At 39.5% G+C, this 26,107-nt stretch overlaps 1 protein-coding gene across 1 annotated transcript in view; it reads left to right on the top strand.

Moving 5' to 3' along the window:
* LOC129701133 (laminin subunit gamma-1-like) overlaps positions 1–26,107 on the top strand; it is a 60,868-nt gene that overhangs the window by 25,692 nt on the left and 9,069 nt on the right. The window contains exons 3-19 of the mRNA XM_055642145.1: positions 598–718; positions 2,672–2,770; positions 3,356–3,492; positions 4,829–4,951; positions 7,293–7,482; positions 8,330–8,442; positions 10,633–10,854; positions 13,025–13,192; positions 14,226–14,459; positions 15,487–15,662; positions 16,864–17,020; positions 18,442–18,647; positions 20,570–20,646; positions 20,757–20,894; positions 21,561–21,705; positions 23,461–23,610; positions 24,550–24,664. Coding sequence (XP_055498120.1) covers positions 598–718; positions 2,672–2,770; positions 3,356–3,492; positions 4,829–4,951; positions 7,293–7,482; positions 8,330–8,442; positions 10,633–10,854; positions 13,025–13,192; positions 14,226–14,459; positions 15,487–15,662; positions 16,864–17,020; positions 18,442–18,647; positions 20,570–20,646; positions 20,757–20,894; positions 21,561–21,705; positions 23,461–23,610; positions 24,550–24,664 — 2,571 coding nt within the window. The remainder of the gene's footprint in view (positions 1–597; positions 719–2,671; positions 2,771–3,355; positions 3,493–4,828; positions 4,952–7,292; positions 7,483–8,329; positions 8,443–10,632; positions 10,855–13,024; positions 13,193–14,225; positions 14,460–15,486; positions 15,663–16,863; positions 17,021–18,441; positions 18,648–20,569; positions 20,647–20,756; positions 20,895–21,560; positions 21,706–23,460; positions 23,611–24,549; positions 24,665–26,107) is intronic.

The following is a 26,107-nucleotide window of genomic DNA, read 5'->3' as shown; positions in this document are numbered from 1 at the left end:
TAAGGTATTTTGTATTTGTAATGAGAATAGTTGCACAAAAATTGATAAAAGTACCATACTGGAATTATATCTCATTTGTCAATTGCAAAATTCCTTATTGTTCACTAAGTTGAGGTAATTTGACCAAAGTAGGTTTAGTAATAGTATAAAAGGATTTTCCCAAGTTATCCTATAGAATAGAAAAAAACCTTAAGAGTAGATTTGAATGTGTGTACTAAACAAATCACAGTAACATTCATATGCTGGTACTCAAATTAATCAAAACTATGGAAAGTGTATTATTGAACCATCTGTAAATGTTCCACAATGCAACTGTTGTTAATCAAATGTGAACTAATCTTTTTTCCTTTGCCATGTATGGGGTCTTTGTTCTCTGCATTATCATACAATCTTAAGGGCATAATCTCTGATAATGCATTTCTCAGAAGCATATTAAGGATCAATAAAGAATGTGGTTTTAAAACCTTGAGATGGACTTTAAACTTTGATTATGCCTTTGATTAGAGGTAAAAGTGTTTCTCAACTGAGTGAAGTTGGCAAGAAATACATTTCTTACTAATGAAATGGTTTTGTTTGCATATCTTCTGTGTTTCCCAGGTTCCACATCTCGCAGCTGTGATGAATATGGCCGCTGTCGCTGCAAAGCAACAGGAGTAATTGGAGACAAGTGTGACAAGTGTCAGCCTGGTTTTTACTCGTTATCCAGCAGTGGCTGCAAGTAGGTCAATTGATACCTCCTTGTGTCTGGCAGCGAGATTTTTAAGATATGATGACAATAGATGGCATATATTACAAGTTGCATTTTTAATGCATAATAAAAACAGAAGCAAATGGAAAGTCAGTGTTGGAAAAAGCCGAGCAATTTTTTTTGGATGCAGATCTTTTATCGGTTCAGTAATTGAAATATAAATCTACCTCTCCTCTGTTCAGATGTAATAATATCTGCTGTTATTGGTATTGTTTTCTGCCTTTGGAACAGTTTGCAACATTTGACATTTTCTTATTATTTCATCTATTGCATTTTTAACATTCTGATTTAAAAAACACAATACTTGGGCAGCAAGGGTATTTCAGTGATTTTGCAAAATCCAAACTCTGTATATTCACCCGCCCCCACTCCCATTCTTTTTGATGTTTGTCCTTTCCAAGCAACTGTCTTACACCTTTTTTCAAACACTGGGCTTGGCTTAAACACAGATCTGCAGCAGATAATTCCACACTCTGATCTCTTTATGCAAAGAATAATTTAAAGCTTTATTTTATGTTTTTGATGATCTTTCATGCGGCCCTTCACTGTTTACTGTTTCCAAATCATACACAATTGCGAAAACATCTATCAGCTCATCCATTAACTCTGCAACCTTGGTGAAAAGATTAGAATCTTTCTCCAGAACTAAAATTTTTCAAAGTAATGTGCTTCGACAATAGGTTTCAGCTCAGTTTCAGTTTAGTTTAGTTTATTGTCACGTGTACCAAGGTATGATGAAACATTTTTGTTGCGTGCTATCCAGTCAGCAGAAAGACAATACATGATTTCAATCGAGCTATTTACAATGTATAGAAACATGATAAGGGAATAACATTTAGTGCACGGTAAAGCCAGCAAAGTCTAATCAAGGAAAGTCCGAGGGTCACCAAAGAGGTAGATAGTAGTTCAGCGCTTGTCATTTGTTGTCGTTGCTTTCATGCCTTTCTAAACCAAGGTGCTCCAAAGTTCCAATACATAATACTGCAGGCCCAACTATCAAGCGGTTGACTAGTAAGTAATATTAGTTGGGTGGGGAGAGGATCATGTGGAACGACATCGATCATTTGGGTCAGATGGGTTAGTTCAATGCTGCATAGTTCACATCATTCAATGCAATTTATGTGAGAGCGGCACATGGAATCAAAAACAATCATTCATTCAAACATTAGTCAGTGGTTTGCTAATACTTTAATCAATTGTGTAGCATTTCGGGCACTCAAGATATATAAGAACACACACTAAACCACATAATTGCTTAGTCAGACCATCTAGACTTTCTTTACAAAGAATACATTGTCAGCTTTCCTATGCACATGAATGTATGTATACGTTCTACCATTAGATGAGAATCAGTGCCTACAGAATGGGGTAGGTGACAGCCGCAGTTAGCACATATCTCATTGTCCCACCTGCATCCTACCTGTTCACCTGATGGCTGTGGACGCCAACAGGATTAACAAACTCATCAGGAAGGCTGGGGGGGGGGGGGGGGGGGGGGGGTGCAGAGTTGAATTCATGGGAGGTGGTCTTGGAGGGGAGGATGCTCCTCAAACTGTGGAGCATCTTGGACAGCACAGCTCACCCCCTCCATGACACACTGGTCAACCTGAAGAGTACCTTCCGCAACAGACTGGATCCACCATGAAGCCATACAGAATGCCACAGGAGATTATTTTTCCCGTGACTATCAAACTGTACAACTCCTCCCTCTTCTGTGTGGGGTGGACTGACTCCCCATTCTCCTCCGCCCACTCTTTCCACATCTCCCGTTCTTTCCACTCATCACTGCAAATTTCATGTTTCATGTATCTTGTGTTTTATGACTGTTTGCAGATCAATTTCCCTCCTGGGATAAATAAAGTTTTATTGTATCGTATTGTATTGTATGGTATTGTATTAATAAATTGTGCTTTGACTTGCCAGGCGCTGTACTTGCAATATGGCTGGTGCTACACGGATCTGTAACGCTGACACTGGAGACTGCAGTTGTAAATATAATGTTGAAGGATCCAACTGCAACCGGTAAGGGGTTTAAAATAACAATGCCACAAGAAAATACTCGTTCAACTTTACTGCTTTTTACACCACATTTACCACCACCAAAGCCAAATACAAGTTCCTGCTGCCCTTGAGTCTTATTAGTAAAGCTTGAAGTAACTAACCCAACAGTGCAACCTATTGTGTAGGCGTTTTCTTGATTTGCATCTGCACGCCCTCCCTATCTATGGGATTATACCTGAAGCTGTTAAAATATACAAAACAGCATTTTTTCTAAACTGCAGATTTTTCAGCATCTTCATGGTTATATTTCCCTCAGCTGTTGTGTAAAGCCATTAGTTTGTATTTTATTTTTAATGACAGATTGTTAAATGGAAATGGCTTCAACAAAACCTTGAACTGAAATGCATAATAACAAATACACCTTGGTCCCAACTGTTATTTTACGCGAGGTAATTGGCATGTTTCAGGTGGCCTCCCTCTTGCCTTTGGCAAGTGTCTAGCTACTTTGGAAAGACTGAGGAGCTGTGCTAAATCACAGCTCGTGCTGTGTGGAAAAAAACCCCAATAGGAAACATTGTGTTTCAAATTTACGTTTCCCCCTCACAGATGCAAGCATGGTTTTTACAATCTTCAACCAGAAAACCCCATGGGCTGCTCAGCATGTTTCTGCTTCAGACATTCATCAGTCTGCAATGAGGATGGTGGTTACAGGCAGGACGTCATCACTTCCACATTTGATTCAGGTACTGCGCCGTATAACTGCAATGAACTGAAGCGCTGCATGTTACTGTGACACCCAACAACTTGGCAGAAATGTCATTATACAATTATAAATATAATATAAATATCAAAATTAAGTAAAAATTAAAATTAAATTATTTCATTATATTTATAACAAAATATAAAGAAATATTTTTATTTTTATTTTTATTTAATTTTTATGTTTATGTTATATTTAATATTTTAATCACATTGCCAAGTTGTTGAATGTCACCTCAGTATAATGAAATATATGAAATATGACACAAATTGTGATATGGCACAAATATTTAATTTCATTAAGAATGCGAGTGTAAGTCAGAATTTTGGAAAAACTCAAATGTAAAAAGAAATGTGTGTGAATCGAATTAATGGTTTAGGAAACAAAATCAATAGGTTCCTGGAGTGATTTGCAGTGAAGATCATGGAACATGTTACCCTCGTAAGCTGCGAGTTGCACTGATGAGTACGACCAGCTCCCTTAGATTAGTGAGAGCGAAGGCAGCCTGGGCCTCCGGTTTTGTTCGCTATGTACCTCATCTTCACTTTGCTCAGCTTTGCTCAGCGGTTTGTGCAACCACTTAAGAGCAGAGTTTGTGGAATGCAGCTGCTGTCTACACAACCATATATCAACATGGAGAAGAACTGGAAAAGTCAAGTTGGAATGTATCCACCATCAGGCCAGAGGGTTGGAGAATGACTATTGACAGCTTTGTACAACACAATTATTTTACCAGTAGGGGTATCAGGATACACAAGACAGATAACAGAAGGATTCATTGATAAGAGCATAGAGCTGATGATAAAATTAATGAACCAAAAGCCTCTTCGAGGCATTTTTATTCCCCAAATGATTCAAAAATAGTTTTCTAAACTATTTCAAAAACGAATCTTGTGATGTTACGAAAGATATCAATGCATTAACCTATCACTTTGTCATAACATATTACTTCAGCTTGAAATATTTCAGAACAGGAATGTACCATGACAAAGCTGAATGATATTTCACTGCTGGTGGTTTAACAGAAATAAATTATCTGTAAATTATAATGGGCAGCAATTGTTGCCCGTGATGTTATAATATGACCAGTGAACATGCTCAGGGAAAATTCTCCATTACATCAGTGGAGAGAACAGCTCATGTGAATGCATTCAACATTTGGTCAATTATATTCCTTGCATGGTTTCCTTGTTCGGTTTTATGTTAGTGTTTAATTCAGTGATTTCAGCAATATTGGGATTTTCCAATAAAACTCCAATATTAGTTGTAACTAAAAACGACAAAGAACTTGAGACTTACTGGCCTCTCCTTGTGTACAGATACTGAAGGGTGGAAAGCTCAGAACCGCCGTGGCCCCGATCTCCATATAATGAGATCATCATCATCTCGTGACATTATTGTTCAGGCCCAAAATGAATACGCAGTCTACTTTGTTGCTCCAGGTGAGTTGTGAGCAATTATGTGCACGTCATGTAATTTGCTAATTCTGTTTTTTTAATATAACATATGTTTTGATGATAGATACAAAATGTTAGCGCAGCTCAGCGGGACAGACAGCATCTCTGGATAGAAGGAATGGGTGGCGATTGGGGTCGAGACCCTTCTTCAGACTGAAGAGGGGTCTCGACCCAAAACGTCATCCATTCCTTCTATCCAGAGATGCTGAGTGACTCCAGCATTTTGTGTCTATCTTTGGTGTGAACCAGCATCTGCAGTTCCTTCCTACACATATGTTTTGATGAAGTTGTGTGCAATATTTCAGCATTTAGATGGCTGCAATCATTCTACTTTGTGATCTCAAACTCAAGCATAACAACTAATTTTGATCTGCCTTCAAGAAACCGCAAATTGTAATTTTACAATTGGATTGCAAACCCTAAACTTTGCTGTGCAGTGCTTTACTATACAGGCAGCAAGTGTAGAAGCTCAGCCTTGTTGGGGCTGTAATGTTTATAAGTATTTTGATAATTACAATCAACTTTTCTGCTTCTGATTTGCTTCTTGCATTATTAATTTAAGATAAACAGCACTTTTAGGTGTGGTTATATTTTGAAGGGAATGAATAGGTTTTCTGTTTATATAGCTCTCGAAAATTATCTATAAGTCTTAATAACTGTCAATATCTTCACAGCTTATATTTTCAAAAGTGTCATCTGTCTGCTCATTCACTAACATTGACGGAGCTGTAACCTCAGGGAGGGACTATATTCAATCTAACGTTGACATTACTTAACCTGTACGATCAAAGATTCATAGGCAGTGCCACATGCAATTTAAGGGATTTATGGTTTATCCAGCTGAAAGCTCAGCACCCAGCGTAGCATCATTAAGAAGTGCTCAGCTTCTCAATCACTGAGTGCAAATGACAGAGGTACTTGTGACCTTCCGAGCCCCCTGGTCCTATCAATCCTGCGTACTGTGGTGGGTGCACCTGGAGAGCCAGCAAGTGCTGAGATGTTGAGAATTTCTGAACTGTTGGGGTTTCAACAAGTCACGAGGAATGCCACTTTATATGGAAGGCAACCTCTCATTCCTAAAATATCCACACATACTAAATCAATGAATGCTCTGGGTCAGACAATGACACAGCAGGCAGCTGCAAGCTTGGAGCATCTAATTTTACCATCACCAAGTTTTCATTCAGAGACAAACCACGTAGCTGTTTCAGACCAAAATTGCGAAAACTGAAAATAGACACAAAAAGCTGGAGTAACTCAGTGGGACAGGCAGCATCTCTGGAGAGAAGGAATGGGTGACATTTCGGGTCGAGACCATTCTTCAGACTGGTTAGTGATAAGGGAAACAAGAGATGATGTAGAGAGATAAAGAACAATGAATGAAAGATGTGCAAAAAAGTAATGATGATAAAGGAAACCGGCCATTGTGAACTGTTTGTTGGGTGAAAATGAGAAGCCAGTGTGACTTGGGTGAGGGGAGGGATAGAGAGAGAGGGTATGCCAATGCTACCTGAAGTTAGAGAAATCAATGTTCATACCACTGGGCTGTAAGCTGCCCAAGCGAAATATGAGATGCTGTTCCTCCAATTTGCATGTTTACACAAGGTTAAGTATGGAGCCACACACTTGTGGTCAGAAGAACCACTTGCTGTGTACACCTCAAGTTCAAGTTCAAGTGAGTTTATTGTCATGTGTCCCTGTATAGGACAATGAAATTCTTGCTTTGCTTCAGCACACAGAACATAGTAGGCATTTACTACAGAACAGATAAGTGTGTCCATGTACCATAATATAAATATATACACACATGAATATATAAACACCTCACTAATAGGATGGAAGCAAGACTCCTTCAAAAGGCTACACCTTGATCCTCATAGATGAAAACACCATTCTCACAATGCTGTACGAGGCAGTCATGACTGCTTCAGCTGGTAAGTGAAAACAGAGATTAAGTAATGAATGGAACTGCCCACATTTTTTCTGCTCTACAATAAATGCGATAACTCAGCACCTCCAGAAAAACAAACAACTGAAAAAAAGACACAAACTGCTGCAGTAACACAGTGGGTCAGGCAGTATCTCTGGAAAACATGGATATGTTGCGTTTCGGATCGGGACCATTCAGTCTGAAGAAGGGGCCCTACCTGAAATGCCACATATCCATGGTCCCCAGAGATGCTGCCTAACCTGTGACTTTTTTTGTTAACCAGTTACTGCAGTTCCTCTATCCTCATTGATGAAACCAAATGTGTTATTACTATTGGCATTTATCGCAGTATGTAAAGTTAATTACTCATGTTCCACTTGTTTTTTTTATCTTCAGCCAAGTTTCTGGGAAATCAAATGTTGAGTTATGGCCAAAACCTCTCCTTCACATTCTACTTGGAACGGGGTGGTTCTTACCCATCAGTCGAAGACATCATCTTGGAAGGAGCCAGTCAAACACTAAGTATACAAGTGAATGTGCAAAACAACCCAATGCCATCCACACACAAGCATAAATACAACTACAGGTACATATAAGCAGATGTTAACCATAGATTACGGTGTAAATCTAACCCGACGATGATGGAGTACTCATACCAATACAGTTTCAGCCATAAGGAGAAAGTAATGCTCCTGTCCCACTTAGGAAACCTGGATGGAAACCTCTGGAGACTTTGCGCCTCACCCAAGGTTTCCGTGTGGTTCCCGGAGGTTTTTGCCAGTCTCCCTAATGGTCGAAAGTGGTTTCCGCTTCTTCTATGTTCCGGCGATTATTTCAAAAAATTCAAAACTGGCCGCGACTAAAAATAGGTTCCCGTTTTAAAAATCGGTAATTTTTTAGTCGAAGCCGGTTGCGATGCTAGTTGAAGGTGGTTGCCGGAGGTTGCAGGTGGTGGAAGGTAAGACCTTCCAGAACATAGAAGAAGTGGAAACCACTTTCGACCATTAGGGAGACTGACAAAAACCTCCGGGAACCGCACGGAAACCTTGGGTGGGGCGCAAAGTCTTCAGAGGTTTCCGTTCAGGTTTCCTAAGTGGGACAGGGACATTACAATTCACTGTGGACAACTTTATTGTCAAAGAAGACAAGGCCTATTGTTACATAATTTAACACCAAGTCAACTATATGTTGTTTAAGAAATAGAAATAGATTTTCCTGTGGCTTTTTCCCCAATAGTGTAGTATTAAATTTTGTGGTAAAGTTTAAGGGACTGATACAATAAACCACTATAACTCTTTGGCTAATGAAAGAGTCAGCCATGTTTCGGGATACAAATGTTGTAAAAGATTTGTAAAGTTTTGCTAATGGTATTGTTGTTTATAAACCAACGACTGAAGAATATTTTAATATTTTAATAATCTTTTATTTCTTAGACTCCATGAGGGTCTAGAGTATGGATGGAAGCCATTTATAACTTCATTTGAATTCCAACGGGTGCTTAGTGATCTCAAGGCCATCAAAATCCGTGGCACCTACACCATACGGAGTAAGTCCTCGAAAAGCTCACTTGAGCTTGGGTAAATTAAACGTGTGAAGTACAATATTGAAAAGTAAATTGAAAAACGAAAGTACGTCAGAGATGTGAATAAAGGTTTATAGAAGTGGATCGTGAAGTGGATATTGAAGTGTTTGAAGCAACAATTATCACTGTTCACCTGTCAACATATTCATTAGGGAATCACATCTAAAGGACTATTATATATAGGCAAAGAGTCCAAACTGCTCTTGTCCAGATACTTGAAGCAGTAAGGTTACATTCAGTGGATATTTTCTCAGCAATTAATTAACCAGATATATGACTGTTATCAAGTATTATTGAAACAGCAGTGGTTGATAAAGCATGCAAATGTCACAGGCATTTCAGTTTAGAGCCATTGAGTCTTGCACCATAAAACAGGTCCTGATATACAACATGGAAACAGAAAATGCAGGTCAGACATTACCTGCGCAGAGAGAAATAGAGTTAATGCCCGTCATCAAAATTGGTAAAAAATACTTACCACCACCTCTTGTTTTTTTCCGATAATTGGTTATAATCTTTTCCACTGTTTTCCAGTTTACTTATTGCATAAGCTTAGCTGTCAATAGAGATGAGAATCTGCCAGCAAATTGCACTTGGCGGTAACCAGCTTTTTACTTCCAGTGACAGATGAGTGCAATCTGGAATGGCATGTTGAAAGATGATAAACTGCAATCTTAAAATAAACATGGCGCCTTTTGCTTCTGATGCCTTTGCATCTGATGCCTTAATTTTAGCTAAAGACACAATTGGGATGTGCTTTGACCCAGACTATAGGAAAACAAAAATAAATCAAGAGTTCCTGCTGCTGCTCAGACCTGGTGGTTCCTAGTTTTCCTCTCCAGTGCACACACAGGGTCAAAGAAAAGAGCCATGAAAGCAGGTTGATTATGCTGATCCACATTTTCCTGAGCTACCACCATCAGAGTATAGTTGCTCTGAATCCTTCCAATTCCCCCTTAACCCTTGCAATTCCAATTACCACAGAAGGCTGTGGAGGCCAAGTCAATGGAGAGATAGATTCTTGATTAGTACAGGTGTCAGAGGTTATGGAAAGGCAGGAGAATGGGGTTAGAAGGGTGAGATAGATCAGCCATGATTAAATGGCGGAGTAGACTTGATGGGCCAAATGACCTAATTCTACCCCTATTCCTTATGACCTTATGTCTGTAAGTGCTAATGGCCATTTCTTTGGAGGAATGGCTTAGTCCCTTCATCTTGCTCTCCTGTGTCTGGTAAACACCATAAAGGTTTGGGAACCTCTAAAGGAACCCAATAAATGTTGCATTCCATCTGTTGTCAGTTGCTTAAGATCTACAGAGTTCCAGGCATTCTGGGAGCAAACAATCTGCTGGAGGAACTCAGTGGGTCGAGCAACATCAGTGGATGGGAAGCAATGGCAGATGTTTCATGAAGAAACCCTGCATCAAGAACATCTGTAGTCTTCCAGTCGTGGGTGGCAGCAGAAAGGCAGATGAGGACTGTCAATGTCCTTCCAAAGATTCTCAGCCCATTCTTGAAGCTGGGTTTCCAGCCTCTGTTCAGGCCCCAGGCTCAGATCAGGTGTACGCCAGGTCTCTAGATGTTGGAAATATTGGCATGTTAGGTGTTTCAAATGAATTGCACCTTAGATCCGAGATCAGTATAGCTCCAGATGTTCTTATTCTTTGATTCCTTAATTTCTAGCTTGCAATGCTGAATGCCGGATGTGACTAAATGCACCACTGTAGAATGCCAAGTGACAGCAGTAGACAGAGCAGAATAAAAGCCTGACTGAATGCAGTCTTCACTCCTTGCTGTACCCCCAGAGAGTTGCGAATCTGTGGAATTCAATCCGAGGCCAATTCACTTGATGTTTTCAGTGAGAGTTTTCAGTTTTCAGAGTTAGATAGAGCTCTGAGGGCTAACGTAATCATGGGATATGGGGAGTCAGTGGGAACGATTTTGGATGATCAGCCATGATCATATTGAATGGGGGTACTCGAAGGGTCAAACGGCCTACTCCTGCTTTTTTCTTATGTTTCTATGAATACCGTCATAAGCAGCCAACAGATGCTTCTTATAAGTACAGCACTTTTTGTGTGTTATTAAACAATTGAAGCAGGTGACAATTCAGCAAAATGGTGGTGAAAGTAACCTGGATGTTTTGTATTACAGGCCCTGGACATATTGATAATGTGGTCTTGCACACGGCCCAGCCTGGCATTGGAAAGCCCGCTCAGTGGGTCGAGAGGTGCACGTGTCCAACCGGCCACGAGGGACGATTCTGTGAGAAATGTGCAAGTGATTACACAAGAGAAAGTCCCCACCTGGGACGTTTAAGCCGGTGTGTGAGATGCAACTGTCAAAGCCCCAGTGAAACCTGCGACCCCGAAACTGGTGAGTCTGTAATAGATTGGCTTGGATTTGTGTTCAACATGGGAGACTGTGACCTATATCTTGCATACCTGGGGCTCTGGAAATAGAGCTGATGGAGAATTATTAATGGTAGATATTTGTCCTCGGTTAGCTGTGCCAAATACATTAAAGTCGTTGTGGTCCTTAATCTTCTTAACTTGGCATTTAAAAAAATAAAATTTGCAATTACAAAACAGTGCAGTTGAGGCAGTGGTGCAATGGATACGCCTCTCACTACGAATCAGAAGTTTCCAGGTTCAACACCTGGCTCGAAGCTTTGCAGCACGGTGGTGGAGCTGCTGCCTCACAGCACTAGAGACCCGTGTTTTATCCTGGCCTCGGGTGCTGCATGTGTGGAGCTTGCACGTTCTCCCTGTGATCCACCTGGGAATTCTCTAGATGCTCCGGTTTCCTGCCACATCCCAATGACATGAGGGATTTTAGGTCAATTGGCCTCTGTAAAATTACACCAACTGTGTCGGGAGTGGATGCAAAATGGGGATCACGTAGAACTAGTGTCAACGGGTAATCAATGGGCAGCAGGGACTTGATGGGCTGAAGGGCCCATTTCCATGCTGCATGGCTACAAAAATAAAAACAAATGATTTCCATTAGTCAATTTGTCAGGGATGTCGATAGAATAATTGAAGAAAAATCACAAGGTATCAGGAAGAGCTAAGCTGACATTGAGAAGATCTGCTCTGTGAGCTGAGGATGACAAGACAATAATGCTAAGGATAGACAAAAAAAGCTGGAGGAACTCAGCGGGTCAAACAGCATCTCTGGAGAGAAAGAATAGGTGACATTTCAGGTCGAGATTCTTCTTCAGTCTGAAGGAAGGTCCTGACCCAATTCCTTCTATCCAGAGGTGCTGTCTGACCTGCTAGGTTACTCCAGCTTTTGTGTCTATCTTCGGTTTAAACCAACATCTGCAGTTCCTTCCTACACAAGACTATAATGCTGTTTTTTTCATTCAAGAAAGTGACACGTTTGAGATTTCAAAAATAAACCATGAAACACCCTGATTTAACACTTAATCTGCTGATCATAATTTTAGTTCCCTTACTCTCTTGGATTCAATACCCCCTTTAGGTATTTCTGTTGATGTTATTACTATATTCACAGTTAATAATTCAACAAGAAACCTCTCCCCCCTGCAGAAATCGACAGAGAAAAAAAAATGTGTATTAACTTTCATCAGAATTCTTGTTCCTTCATAAGGTGCCCAAAGGGAAATTTGGCTGAAGGATCAAATTTAATGTTATATATTGTACAAAAAAATATGAGGGGTAACTAGATAGTTGTGATGGACGAAGAACTGAAAATAGTTACTGGCAGTTTTTCAAATGTGAGGCACTTTAAAAAATACTAAGGTGATTCCATGAACATTCATCCATCAGCTAGAAAGATAACACTGCTGTCCTAGAGTACGATCTCTCTATCAGAAAAAATGATAGGAAAATCTACTCAATCAACATGCACCTGTATATTATACAGGTGTTTAATTTATGCATCTTTGAAATAACGCACTTGTTTAATTAATACCAAAACCTAATTTATGCGCTGTATTTTTTAAATAACATGCACAAATTTAAATGTATATGTTTAATTTACATGTTTTTGAATTACGCGCTGCTTTCCAGAAGCATAAACTCTGTGTAGAATGCGAGGTGCCTGTTGTTCCAGCTCTTATGGAACCACATTACCAAGCAAAGCTGCAACAACTACATTTTAGCTGGAATAAGTGGAGATCAAACTAAAGTTTGTTTGAAAGTACTTAAATAATTAAAATAATTATCATAGGAGTGGATGACAACAGAAGAGGAATATAGACACAAAATGCTGGAGCAACTCAGCGGGACAGGCAGTATCTCTGGAGAGACTGAGTCTGAAGAAGGGTCTCGACCTGAAACATCACCCATTCCTTCTCTCCAGGGATGCTGCCTGTCCTGTTGAGTTACTCCAGCATTCTGTGCCTATCTTCAGTTTAAACCAGCATCTGCAGTTCCTTCCTGCACAGGAGAAGAAGGTATCTGACTTGGTGTCAAATTAGTGCCTTAATAAGGAATTGATTGGTGCTTATTGAATGAGAGGAAAGCACCCATTTGTCCAGTGGACATATTAATGAATGCTTTTTCTTGTTGCCTTCTAGGTTCCTGTTACACCAATGATCAATCCAGAAACTGCCCAGATGGTTACTACTCTGATCCTTCTGAATCAAGTGGCTGCAGGACATGCCCTTGCCCCGGTGGTACACGCTGCACTGTGGACACGGATACGAGAGAGGTTATATGTGTGGGCTGCCCAAGTAAAACAATGGGTAAGTGTTGGGTGCAATCTACCAACCTTGAATGTGTTAAAGGTATATTATACATGCATGAAAAAGAAGGTACTCCAGACAAAGGGGGAATGGCTGTTATATACATCTCAGGTTAGAATCAGAATGGTGCCATGCATTGATGTTAGACAGTACAGTGGTCTAATATTATTCAATGTGTATGTGAATGCCTGAAGAAAGTAACTCAATTTGCCATGCTGTGCAGTAGAACTTACATAACACATACTCTAAATGCATCAGAACGGTCACCAACTTGCAACATTAATTGAGTATGAGTATGTTTAGTATTTTATTTTTCTTCAAATTTCCAGCATCTGCAGTGGTTTGCTTTTCAATTACTACTGTCTACCTTGTCCAATCTGAAATCTTTAACATGTTTGACGACACCCCTCTCCAAGACACCCCTCTCACCATCATTTGGCACATTCTCCTTGATCCACGTTTAACTATCCAGGTATCGTTAGAGAATCACATTAAAGTGGATCATTGGGAATATCATGTAAACCAAGGTGTTTCCAGTGATCTACTGTTGGATCCCTCAACATTGTCATGTGTTCCTGGGACATTACTGGCACATTGGAGAGGCTAGTTATTACTGGAATTCATTTTTATGCACTGATGTCCACAGAATCTCACTGTCATTATACTCAGTCAATAACTATGTCATTTATTCAGAGTTCCAACAAAGCAGATACCTCCTTCGTTTACCACCATTAGAAAGAATAAAAATGAAGCAAATAGTTTCACTATTACTACACAGAAATCATACACATCAAATAATTTTCTATTCACTGACTTTATGTGATGAGGTAAACACTTTCCCACTCATAGCTTAGTCCACAGATTGATAAAGGAAGAACTCCTCCTGCATTGATAATTTAACATGACATGGCATATCTATGTAAAACAATATAGACGATCCTTGTAGTAATTGGCTAACGTTTAGTTAATGCTAAACGTTGAGATTCAAATGTGTGTAGATTTCAATTTTTAATCTTCTGCACCAATTCCCCAGGTAAACGATGTGAAATGTGTGAAGAAGGGTATTTTGGGAATCCTCGAGCCGGCAGACCCTGTCAGCCTTGTAGATGCAACAATAATGTGGATCCCAATGCAGTCAAGAATTGTGATCAGTGGACAGGAGAATGTCGTAATTGCCTCTACAACACCGCAGGCCATAACTGTGAGAGATGCAGACCTGGCTTTCATGGAAACGCACTTGCCTCTAATCCATCAGAAAAGTGCAAATGTAAGAATTGCTTTTGAATTTTATATGTGCTCGTGTTTATGCAGATAGATTTGGTGCGTCAAATTCATTTTACACCAAATTGTAGACACTTCTTGATATTTTCATATGTTTCTTTTGCTCAAAGTCACTTAGTTGAGTGTACTCAGTCAGACGTTCTCTTTGTTGGATTGTGATCTATTTTCCATGCATGGCATGTACCCAGTGAGATCCAGTGAGAATAGCTACTCATTGAACAAATTCCGGATAAAAGATCTGGAGACATTATTGTTCAACTACAGTACCAAACAGACAGATTGAGGTTTTTGTCTAAGCAGAGGAAAAGATTACACAGGGGTCCTCATCAAATACCACAGCCTGTTATCACCTTCCACTAGGAGGTCCCAGGAACTTATAACTATCTACCTCTTTGGTGATCCTTGCACTATCCTTGATCGGACTTTGCTGTTCTCTTGTTATTCTCTTGTTATGTATCTGTACACTGTAGATGGCTTGATTGTGATCATGTGTTGTCTTTCTGTTGACTGGTTAGCACGCAACAAAAGCTTTGTACTACCTTGGTACATGTGACAATAAACCCAACTAAACTATATTGACATTTTTTAAATTTGCATGTATATTCAAGTCTCATCATCCTCATATTTGGTTGCAGCAGCAAATGGATATTTACTGCGAAATGGGGTGAAAGAGTGTTGGGTGTGGTAGATAATAGTGGAAAAATAAATCAACATTAGGGCTAGTAACCACAAAAGAAAAAATTCCCACATTTAGGTTGCTCTTCAGGAAGTGTAAACCGTATTCCTTCTTGCATTAAATGGATTTAATGAGGTTGCTTACCTGTAAAATTAATTGTTTAAATAATTAAATAACTACATTGAAATAAAAGGGAGGGAGGTATATAATGCTTTTTCTCTCTTTGGTTTGCACTGTTCGTTACCGCAGGTTTCTCTCTTAACTATTGAGAACTTTTATGTAAAGGAAAATGAAGGAACAGATCTTGAATCAAAAATAAATAATTTTACTTTTGCAGCATGTAAGTGTGACCCAAGAGGTTCTTGGTCCACCCAGTGCAGGAGCGATGGGACGTGTGATTGCAAGCCAGGAGTTTTTGGAGATCAATGTGACCAGTGTGCAGGAGACACTTATTACAACAGCACCACGGGCTGTGAAGCGTGCCCCAACTGTTATCTGGGAGTCAAAAACAAGGTAGGCGTCATTATTCACACTCATTCAATGGAGAGGTGATGCTTTGGGTGGGACCCTTCATCAGTTTGAAAAAGGGTCCCGCCCCAATATATCACCCGTCCATTCCCCCCCCCCCCCCCCCCCCCCCCCCACAGATACTGCATGACCTGCGGAGTTCTTCCGCTAGGACTTTGGGTTTTGTTCAAGATTCCAGCATCTGCAGTTCCTTGGGTTTCCTTATATTTTTGGAAACTGATGGAATGCAAGGTCCCATCGGTTTCTTGTGTGTCATTGTGTGCACTGACTCGAACTTCGTGATCTGAGCGGAATGTATCTGGCATATTCGGTGTTCCTAAGACCATACTCAATTCTAAGCCACTGACTGCCAGAGGTTAAAATTCAAAATTGGAAGAGTTTCAGGAAAACGGATTTTCTCGCAAAAAAAAGCATAAACATTTGAACTTTGAAAGCAGTAATGTTGAGACTTGCACAGCCAGAGGCACAGTTGAGGCAACACACAGAAGAATGGATGGAATTAGAATCATCGCCATTAAGCTCAATCATCCTGTACAAACCTCCACACTCCTTCAATCCTCAACATTTCCACCACACATCTTTAATATTCATCTGTTATCAGGGCAGCCCAGTTGTGGGAAATAACCACATGATTTTCACATTTCCACCGATGCGGTTTAACTCCTGAAGCTTCGATTATTAGTCAGCCTAACATTACAGTTAGCTTATAGTCCTGGTGGTTCAGCTTTGCTGACCTTGAACAATGCAAACTTAATTTGAAACTAAATTGTTCAAATCAAAGCTGGTTTCAAGTAATGTTCGACACCTGCCTTTCATATGCTTGTGTGGGATCTTAGCGTAACTAGAGATCGGTTAAAATTAGACGTTTCAAATGAAGGCATGCAGACATCATTTGAGATGCTTTAAATCTGTGTTACCCGTCCACGGATCAGATGACCTAATGTCTGTGACTCGCTCGCTGGCACTCCTATGCAATTACCTCAGATCTTTCTTCATGACAAACCTTACTTATCTTTCTTAGTGGTCCCAGGCCTTGCCTTGTTATTAAAACATCGGAGATAAGATAGGTAAATTCTAGATAGTTCTGATTTCACAATGGGAGATTTTAGATAAGAACGAGCGCTCACATGCTGATTGATGGCATTTTTTAAATGAACACTTTTTTCTCTCTTTGTCCTATCACCAGATATTGAAACACAAGAATGTGGTCAGAGATTTGGAAATTCTCATCTCCAAAATGAAGACAAATGGGAGGCCTGTGAATGATAAGGAGTTTGAGGCAAGACTAAGGAAAGCGTCAGCAGACCTCCACATAATGATGAACACAGCTAAAGGGATTGAGTGTGAGTACCCATTTTGACTTGGGATCTGTGATATGATTAAGGTTCCTTGGTTCAGTGTAAATGCCACTTGAAAAGTTGCAAGATATTTCTGTTTCTATTCCACAATTATCCTGCTCCTTTCATAGAGATGTTGTCATATGAATGAACAAAAATCCTTGGATCCATTAAAGGTTTAAGCACACTGCATTTCATTGTACTGATACTTGTATTTGTGCGATGACATTAAAGTTGAATTGAATTGAATTGAATTGAATTGAACTGAGGGAAGTCATTGAAACTTAAAAACACAGAAAATGGGGGAGTAGGCCATTTTGTTTTTCGAGTGAGCACCACAATTCAATATGATCATGGCTGATCATCCAGAATCACTACCCCATTCTTGCTTTCTCCCCATATCCCTTGATTCCATTTGTCCTAAGAGCTATATCTAACACTCTCTTAAAACCATCAACACTCTTAAATACAGTCAGGAGGGGTGTCATTGAGCGACATTTTTCTCCCCCGTAATGCCTCTGTTTTGAACATTCAGTTCAGTTTCCTCTATCAAGTCAGATTTAGTTCTTAGAGCTAAAAGAATCAATGGATATGGGGAAAAAGCAAGAACGGGGAACTTATTTTAGATGATCAACCATGATCACATTGGATGGCGGTGCTGGCTCTAAGGGCCGAATGACCTACTCCTGCACCTATTTTTCTATGTTTCTATCAGGTGAGTACAAAGACTTTGAGATGGTTGTAGAAGTGACTGGCTGGTTGTGATTCGGGATGAGGGAGGATGATCTACCATCCAGCCTCGTCTGTCCTGCCTGGCATTTGCATTTCTTACTTTTGAATTGATTGCCCGAAGTAACTCACCAACCTGGTGAAACGGCGTGGCAAGCTCTCCAGGTTATTCGGCTATTTGAAGCATCTTAGCCAAACAATCCCAATATCCATCCAGTATCATAGTCATAGAACCAGCACAGACCATGCCGATCTCTCTGCATATCTATACTCATCCCATTTTGTCTGCATTAGCTCCATATCCTTCTACGTCTTACCTTTTTTAAAGGTCTTTTAAACATGGTAATTATTTCTGATTCCACCATCACTTCTGTCAGCGAGTTCCAGACATCAAACATTCTCTGTGTAAAAATCTTTCTGCACAGATCTGCTTTAAAACTCCTTCCTCTCAGCTTAAACCTAAGGGTTTTTGTTTTTGATATCCTTCCCTTGAAAGATGACTATCCAAACTATGCTTCTCATTATCTTATTTACCTCTATCAGGTTACCCCTCAGCTTCCTTCATGCTGGGGAAAATAAGCCCAGCCTATCCAATCCTAGCACCATCCTGGTGAGTTCCCTCTGCCCTTTCTCCAGGGCACAGCCATGTAGACGATAATGTATCTCGCTTGACAATAAAGATCTATTTCTTTCTTTAGATAAAGATGAAAATAATCTCGATGCACTGAATATCCTTAACAATAAATTTGGTGCTGAGTCTTATCAGCTGAACAACATTGGGAAATCTGTCGAAGGGATTAGAAAATTAACTTTAACATATGAAAGTCGTGTCCGGAACACTGACACATTGCTAACCAATGTCAGAACAAAGATCCAGGAAAGCAGGGATAAAATGGACCAAATGGTAAGTTCTCATGAGATTAAAAAGCTAAATTCTATTATTTGAAAATAAAATCTGTCTGTAACACTTGTGTTTATTAAGCACAGCAAACAAACAAAAGTAACTGAAGTTGCCCAAGTCAGGAAAGTATCCATGAAAGACACAAACAACTCAGTTGGACAGGCAGCATCTCTGGAGAGAAGGAATGGGTGACGTTTCGGGTCAAGACCTTTCTTCAGGATAGCCTTCTGGGGAAATGGACTAGGTGGCATTTAGGGTCTCAACCCTTCTTCAGGGTCTCAACCCGAAATGTCATCTATTCTTCTTCTCCAGAAACACTGTCTGACCTGCTGAGTTACTCCAGCGTTTTGTGTATATCTTTGGTTTAAACCAGCATCTACAGTTCCTTTCCTACATATCCAGGACAGCATAGGTGTTTAAAAACCCTAATATTTCCCAAGCATGTGACAAATGTGAAAGATGCTTATTTCATGTCCTTGAATGTCACAGTCCCATCTATTGCTCTTATAAAATCCCATGAAATCTCATACCCCTTGGAGTGACAAAGTCCTTTATTATAACTCTGTCCCTCCTACATTCCCAGGTATTCTCACCTGTAGGACATAGACCCTTAATATGACACAACTTATCGATTCACTAACATTTCTTGTACTTAACCAAGACACTGATCCTTGCTATGATACGATACTTGTTACAATACAGCTACATGTAATAATACAACCCACTGTTATGGCAAAGACCTTCATCACATCCCTTTTATGCTACATTCCCTTGTTATGAAATAGGAACTGATTATGATACTGTCCCTTGTAATGGCACAGTGCCTTCCTATTGCGTGATCTTGTGCCCTTCGTCATACCAACAATCCTTCATCGGGATATTATGTTTGAATCTTATAAAACAATTATAGCTCTATTTGTCACAGGCCCTTGTTTGTTATTAAAATACAGTATGTCTCTTCCCTTTTGTCACAGCCACTTATTATATTGTTGTCCTTCATTATGCCATTGGCCTTTGTAACAATATCAATTTGAGACAGGAAAAGGCAAAATGATCCTTTGAGCACACCGTCTGTTCCATGGTCAACACATGCTCCATGTCCACTTTGCTGCCTGTCCTAACTTTCTCTAATCCCCTCGATACAGTAAAATCTGTCACCTACAGCCTTGCAAATATCCAATGACTGAATAGCCAGAGTCATTTGAGGTAGAGAATTCTGAAGATTTATAACATAGAGGCATAGAGTAATACAGTACGGAAACAGGCCCTTCGACCCAATAGGCCCACATTGGCCAACATGTCCCAGCTACACTAGTCCCACCTAACCTATTGCTTAAGGATTTTTTTTTTCAACGTAATCTTTAACTGAACAAACCACTAATTGTGCCTACCTTTGAATTCAACAGCTGGAGGGATCAGCCTTTCAGCAAATACTTCAATATGTCATCATTCTTAACAATGAGCAAGCCATCATATGGAAATGACATGCTACAGTTGAGAGGACATCTGGGGGAACATAGTGTTAAACAATAACATTGTTCAACTATTAAATAAAAGGGTGGCTGTACATTAACACATCTGATGCACACTTCCATGAAAATGGTCAACCTGTATTCGGACTCAATCCCTGTTCTGATCTACTTTAGCTGTGGAGCACAGGGAGGAACATTGACCTTGCGACTAATGCTGCTGAGTGGCAAACTGTGGCTCCTGCTAGAAAGGGTGTCAATGAGGGCCCAGGTTCCCACTCAAACAACAGTAGCGCCTTTCCTCGAATGAATAAGCACTTGCAGAGCAAAACAGGGCATTGGCAACATCTACAGGAAGCAAGATTCAGTGCTTTCAGGATGAAGGGTAATTTGTGCTGTTAATTTGAATGATTTAGATTTGCGATTTGTTGCCAACTGTAATATTATTTCTTACAGCCATCATTCCCAACAGATCCTAATGGAGGTAGTATCCCAACAGTTCTAGCTGATGAAGCTCGTAGACTGGCAGATAGGTATGTGGTCTGTTTACTTGCACCATCATTCCATTATATGTCCCATTACCAATTTTATTTCATGACTTCAAAGCTAAATATTCAAACCACTTTTGTCTTCTTTTATTCAGGCATCAGAAAGATGCTGAGGGCATTGAACAATCCAGTGACGCTGCCAACAAGTCTGCTTTTAAGGCCCTTCAATTAATTACACAAGCAATCAAAGACGATCAGCAAACCACACAATCTGTCAACCTACTAACTCAGCAGTAAGTGCAAGCAAGTTTCCATTGGAAATATCTGAATATTGACTTTACACACTATTTTCTGCCTCCTGTTACAATTATCTCTACCCCTTGAAAGTACCAATTGTAAATACATGACAGTTATTATTTCAACTGGAGTTCATTGAAATCATTAGCATTTTAAATTGATGTTGCAAATGTTAAAAAACTGAATGCACTTCGGACTTCTAATGGTTCCCTGCAAGAATCCAACATATGGAGTAAACAAGGAGTAGCATTTTGTTAAGTGTTACTCATCACCATAAAATCCTGTACTTATTGGTCTATCCTCTTTAAAAAAAAAACTCCTGGGTAATTGTATTAACTGTCAAATATTATTAAAGATAACAACTGGTTCTTTATTTACAAAGTAGAGTTTTACTTTCTACCCGTGGAGGTGTGGACTACCGCATGAGATCATTTGAAGATAGTTAAGAATGTCAAAGAGCAAATTACCCAAATTATAATGTAATATAGCCTGGGTATGGGAAGGAACACAACTATGATGCAAATCAAAATCAAATCAACTATAAATAATAATAGACATATTAGTGGACTACTGCCTTCTACAAAGAATTAACCAAAGACAACTGACATTTTGACAGTGGAGGTATGTTTGAAACATGATGCTAAGAGATTTCATTCTGTTAGGTCGAAACAGAAGAACGACATGACAGAGGATCTAGACGACCAAGCAAACAGAATAACCGCAAAAGTAGAAAGAGTCAGCGAGAAGGCCAAGAAGAATTACAACGATTTGAATAATGTTATCACAATTGATGTAATGTCCCTTGAGGTAGGTCATATTTTTGAGTTTGTTGATCAGGGGGAGATCAGAGAAGGAAATCTATACCATGTTTAATTTTGCATGACAATAATTAAAGTAATGAAATATCTATTCTCAAAGCAGTTTATCACAGAGCAGTTTTGGAAGCACTGAAAACACCAAGTGAAAGATTATGTCTAATTCTGTTATTTCTGATTTAGTAGGATTATTTGTCAATTAACTTAGTTTGCGAGCCAACTCAAGCCATTTTCCTTGTTTAAATGGAAAAAGATTGTGGGTCTTTTGTGGTATTAAATCAATGCATCACTCTGGTATGAATCTTTAAGACTAGATTGGAAAGTACAAATGAGATCCTTAACTCCAGGTGTCTTAACTGATCTGACCTTAGTGCCTCATTCCTAGGAGAGGTTAAAAATAAGCCAGCATATCATTTTATCGTTAACAGGTTGTGGTATTTGGTTGTTTTGCAAAGATAGCACCAGTCTTGGTGGCACTAACTTAACTTAATGGATCATTAACAAAAGGCACACTTCAAATATGATTTCCTCTATGAAATTAATAGTTCCATTATCATTAAGTAAAATTAGTTTAGAGTCATACAACATGGAAACAGACCCTTCAGCCCATCTTACCCATGCTGACCGTTTAATAACTGTGCTAGTCCCATTTGCCTGCGTTTGGTCCACATCCCTTTAAACCTTTCCTACCCTATCTAAATATCTTTTAATGTCACCTCAATAGCTCCCTCTGGCAACTCATTCAATATATATATATTTCCATATGCTCTTGGTGTGAAGGCATTTCCTCTCAGGTCTCTTTTAAGTATTTTCCCTCTCAATTTAAACATGTGCTCTCTGGTTCTGGACTCCTTTACCCTGGGAAAAATACTATGAGTATTCACCTAATCCATGCCTCTGTGATTTTGTATAGGACTACAAGGTTACTCCTCAGCCTTTGCACCATTTTAAAGCTGTCCAGCTTATCAAGCCTGCGAAGCCTCTGCCTATAACAAATCCTTGAGTCCAAGTAACATGCTGGTGAATATTTGCTGCCAGCTTAATGACATCCTCCCTATAGTATACTGATCAGAACTGCACACAATACTCCATATGCAGTCTCAACAATACGGTTGTGACATGACTTTCCAATTCCTGTACTCAGTACCTTTATTGATCAACATGAGCATGCCAAATGCCTTCCTCACCATCCTGTCCATGTATGCTGCCATTTTAGGGAGCAATGTACCTGTACACTTGGGTTTCTCTGCACTACAACATTCTCTAGGACCCGATCGTTTACTGAGTAGTTTCTTGAATTGATTTGGGGTGATGATAAATCTTTTTAAACGTCGACCTCCTCATGTCCCAACACAGGACACCATTGGATGAACAATGACCATATCTGAGAGTACAAGAATAATTTAAATCAGATTAACGTGGGATAACATAGAACTAATGTGAACGGATGATTGGTGGTCAGTGTGGATTTGGTGACCATAGGGCCTGTTTCCATGCTGTATCTTTCAATCAACCAATTAATTAATTGCAAAAATAGGATCAAGAAGGTTCCTTCGTTATTTCATTTGTTCTCATTGGGAAGCTCAATTGGACAAGAACTGCTATAAAATTGGGAATGGTTAAAGAGCAAATGGAAATATAGATGTAATGTACAATAAAGATGACCAATACACGTGGCCACATATTTCAGAAGTTACTGTGATGAAATAATCTAAAATAAACAAAAGTATAATTTTTTGCTCATCAGAATGAAGCAAATCAACTGAAGAGCAGAGAAAGTGCCATGAAATTTGAGTTGAACAGCAAACTTGATCTGTATGAAACTTTGAAGAATAACATCAGTGACTTCCAGATAGACATCACAAGGATTTTAGAGAAAGGAGACAGAGACAACAGGGTAAGTTACAACAATTGCAAAAGATTGTTACGTGCCTGCTAAGTTTGCTTGAAGAGTTACTGTGATTGACATTGATATGAGAACTATGTCACTGTGAACTCTGAAATCACAAGGCAATCAATTTAGCCCACAATGTATTGGAAGTTTTCAGCTTTAACAGCAATGATGTAAGAAAAATATTAGAACCCCAACCTGGTTACCTTGAGAAAACCTACAATAACAATGGCTGGAGTATTACTCAATTAAATGCAGCAGAAACACTTAAAACTTCTTGCCTTTAGATGCTTCAGATTCAGATTCAGATTCAATTTTAATTGTCATTGTCAGTGTACAGTACAGAGACAACGAAATGCAGATGCTGATACATATTGTGAAATCCCACTACTGCACAGAAAAGACAAATGATAATCAATAACAGGAAATTGGATGTAAATGACAAAATAATTCACCTCTTGAATTGTTTCTCTGAGAAGTAGTCTCCATGGAGAGAAACAACTATACAATTGTTTAACTCATTTTATTTTCATTTGCTTCCAAAAGTATATTTTGCATATTTATTTCTAAATATGTTATTGTTGTTGTATTGGGGTTTATTCCACCATGAATATGCATTTTGGGTACATTCAAAATATAATTTTTAAGTAATGCAAAAGTTCTATGATGTCAGTGTATAAATGTATAAACTTTTTTGCAGAGATTGGAAACTATTCAAAAAGCAAAAATACATGGATTCTGGAAATCAGTAGTAAAAAAGAGAAATACTCAGCCTGATGAAAGTTTCTTTAACCTGAAATGTTAATTATGTTTCTCGCCACTAATGCTGCCCGACTTGCTGAGTATTTGCAGGATATTTTGTTTTTATTTGACGTTGGAACTAAGGGTTGCATTTAGTTCCTGGGTTGGATTGATAGCATTCTGACAAAGTTTATTTCTCTATAGACAGCTACCTTGCTACAAGCCAGAGCAAATGCAGCAAAGTACTTGGCTGAAGATGCTGTCAAAAAAGGATCATACACACTGGACCAAGTTGATCGGATCATAAACAACCTAAGAGGTATATCATTGTTTTTGTGCAATTACAACTAAATAGCAAACTTAGCATTTGTCATATTCGGGCTCATTAACCTATCTGTGTATAATCCTTTAACATTTTCGCCACCTCCACTACTGGCCACATCTTCCCATCTCCACCCCTTTCTGCTTTCCGCAGAGACCATTCCCTCCAAAACTCCCTAGTCAACTCGTCTCTTCCCACCCAAACCACCCTCTCCCCAGGTACTTTCCCCTGCAACCGCAGGAGATGCAACACCAGTCCTTTTACCTCCCCCATCGACTCCATCCAAGGACCCAAACAGTCTTTCCAGGTGAGGCAGAGGTTCACTTGCACCTCCTCCAGCCTCATCTACTGTATCCGCTATTCCAGGTGTCAACTTCTCTGCATGGGCGAGACCAAGCGCAGGCTCAACGATCGTTTCGCTGGACACCTCCGCTCAGTCCGTTTTAACTTACCTGATCTCCCGGTTGCTCAGCACTTCAACTCCCCCTCACATTCTCAATCTGACCTTTCTGTCCTGGGTCTCCTCCATTGTCAGAGTGAGGCCCAGCGCAAATTGGAGGAACAACACCTCATATTTCGCTTGGGCAGTTTACACCCCAGCGTATGAACATTGACTTCTCTAACTTCAAATAGCCCTTGCTTTCCTTCTCTATCCCTTCCCATTCCCTGTTCTCCCACCACTTACTGTCACCGACTACATTCTATTTTGTCCACTCCCCTGACATCAGTCTGAAGAAGGCTCTTGACTCGAAACGTCATCCATTCCTTCTCTCCAGAGATGCTGCCTGTCCCTCCGAGTTACTCCAGCATTTTGCGCCCACCTTCATTAACCTATCTTGTACATTTCTTGTTCATTTCTTTACCAGAATTAATATATTTTACTTTCTCATCGGCTCTCTGCTATTTCCAAAGCATTTGTCTATTGTTTGTACTTTTTTAATTACCTGTGTCCTTAGTTTTATTCCTTTTTGTGTTCCGATAGAGCTCATGCAGTCTGTTTTTTTGTGTTTCTATATAATTTACTCTGATGCTTTATTCTCCTTTCTTTCTCTATTTCTTTGTAATTTTGAATGAATTCTAAAACATGCCCAATATGCAGGTCCATAGTTTTCTGGAAATTTCATATGCCTTTTCCTTACATTTAAAATTACCTTTAATTTTTCCTGTCATTCTTGGTTGGACCACTTTACCTGGTATTATTTTTGCTTAAGGGAATGTATACGCTGCTCACATTTTTGTTTATTTACATGGTGGTCAATCTACCATCACTAAACTGTCCTTATATCTTCTTGGTTTCCATGAAAATCCTTTGATTTTTGAGTTTGATTTTTTTTAAACTCAGGAGAGCTCTTGGAATGAGCTCGTACCATGGGACAGGATATGATTATTACCTTTGAGGTCCTACAATTTCATCTCTTTCTTAGGATCTGCTTGCAGGGT

This window comes from Leucoraja erinacea, chromosome 10 (assembly GCF_028641065.1).
Source record: "Leucoraja erinacea ecotype New England chromosome 10, Leri_hhj_1, whole genome shotgun sequence".
NCBI classification, from domain to species: Eukaryota; Metazoa; Chordata; class Chondrichthyes; order Rajiformes; family Rajidae; genus Leucoraja; species Leucoraja erinaceus.
Note: the sequence above shows the minus strand (reverse complement) of the source record. Positions and strands in the feature narration are given on the sequence as shown.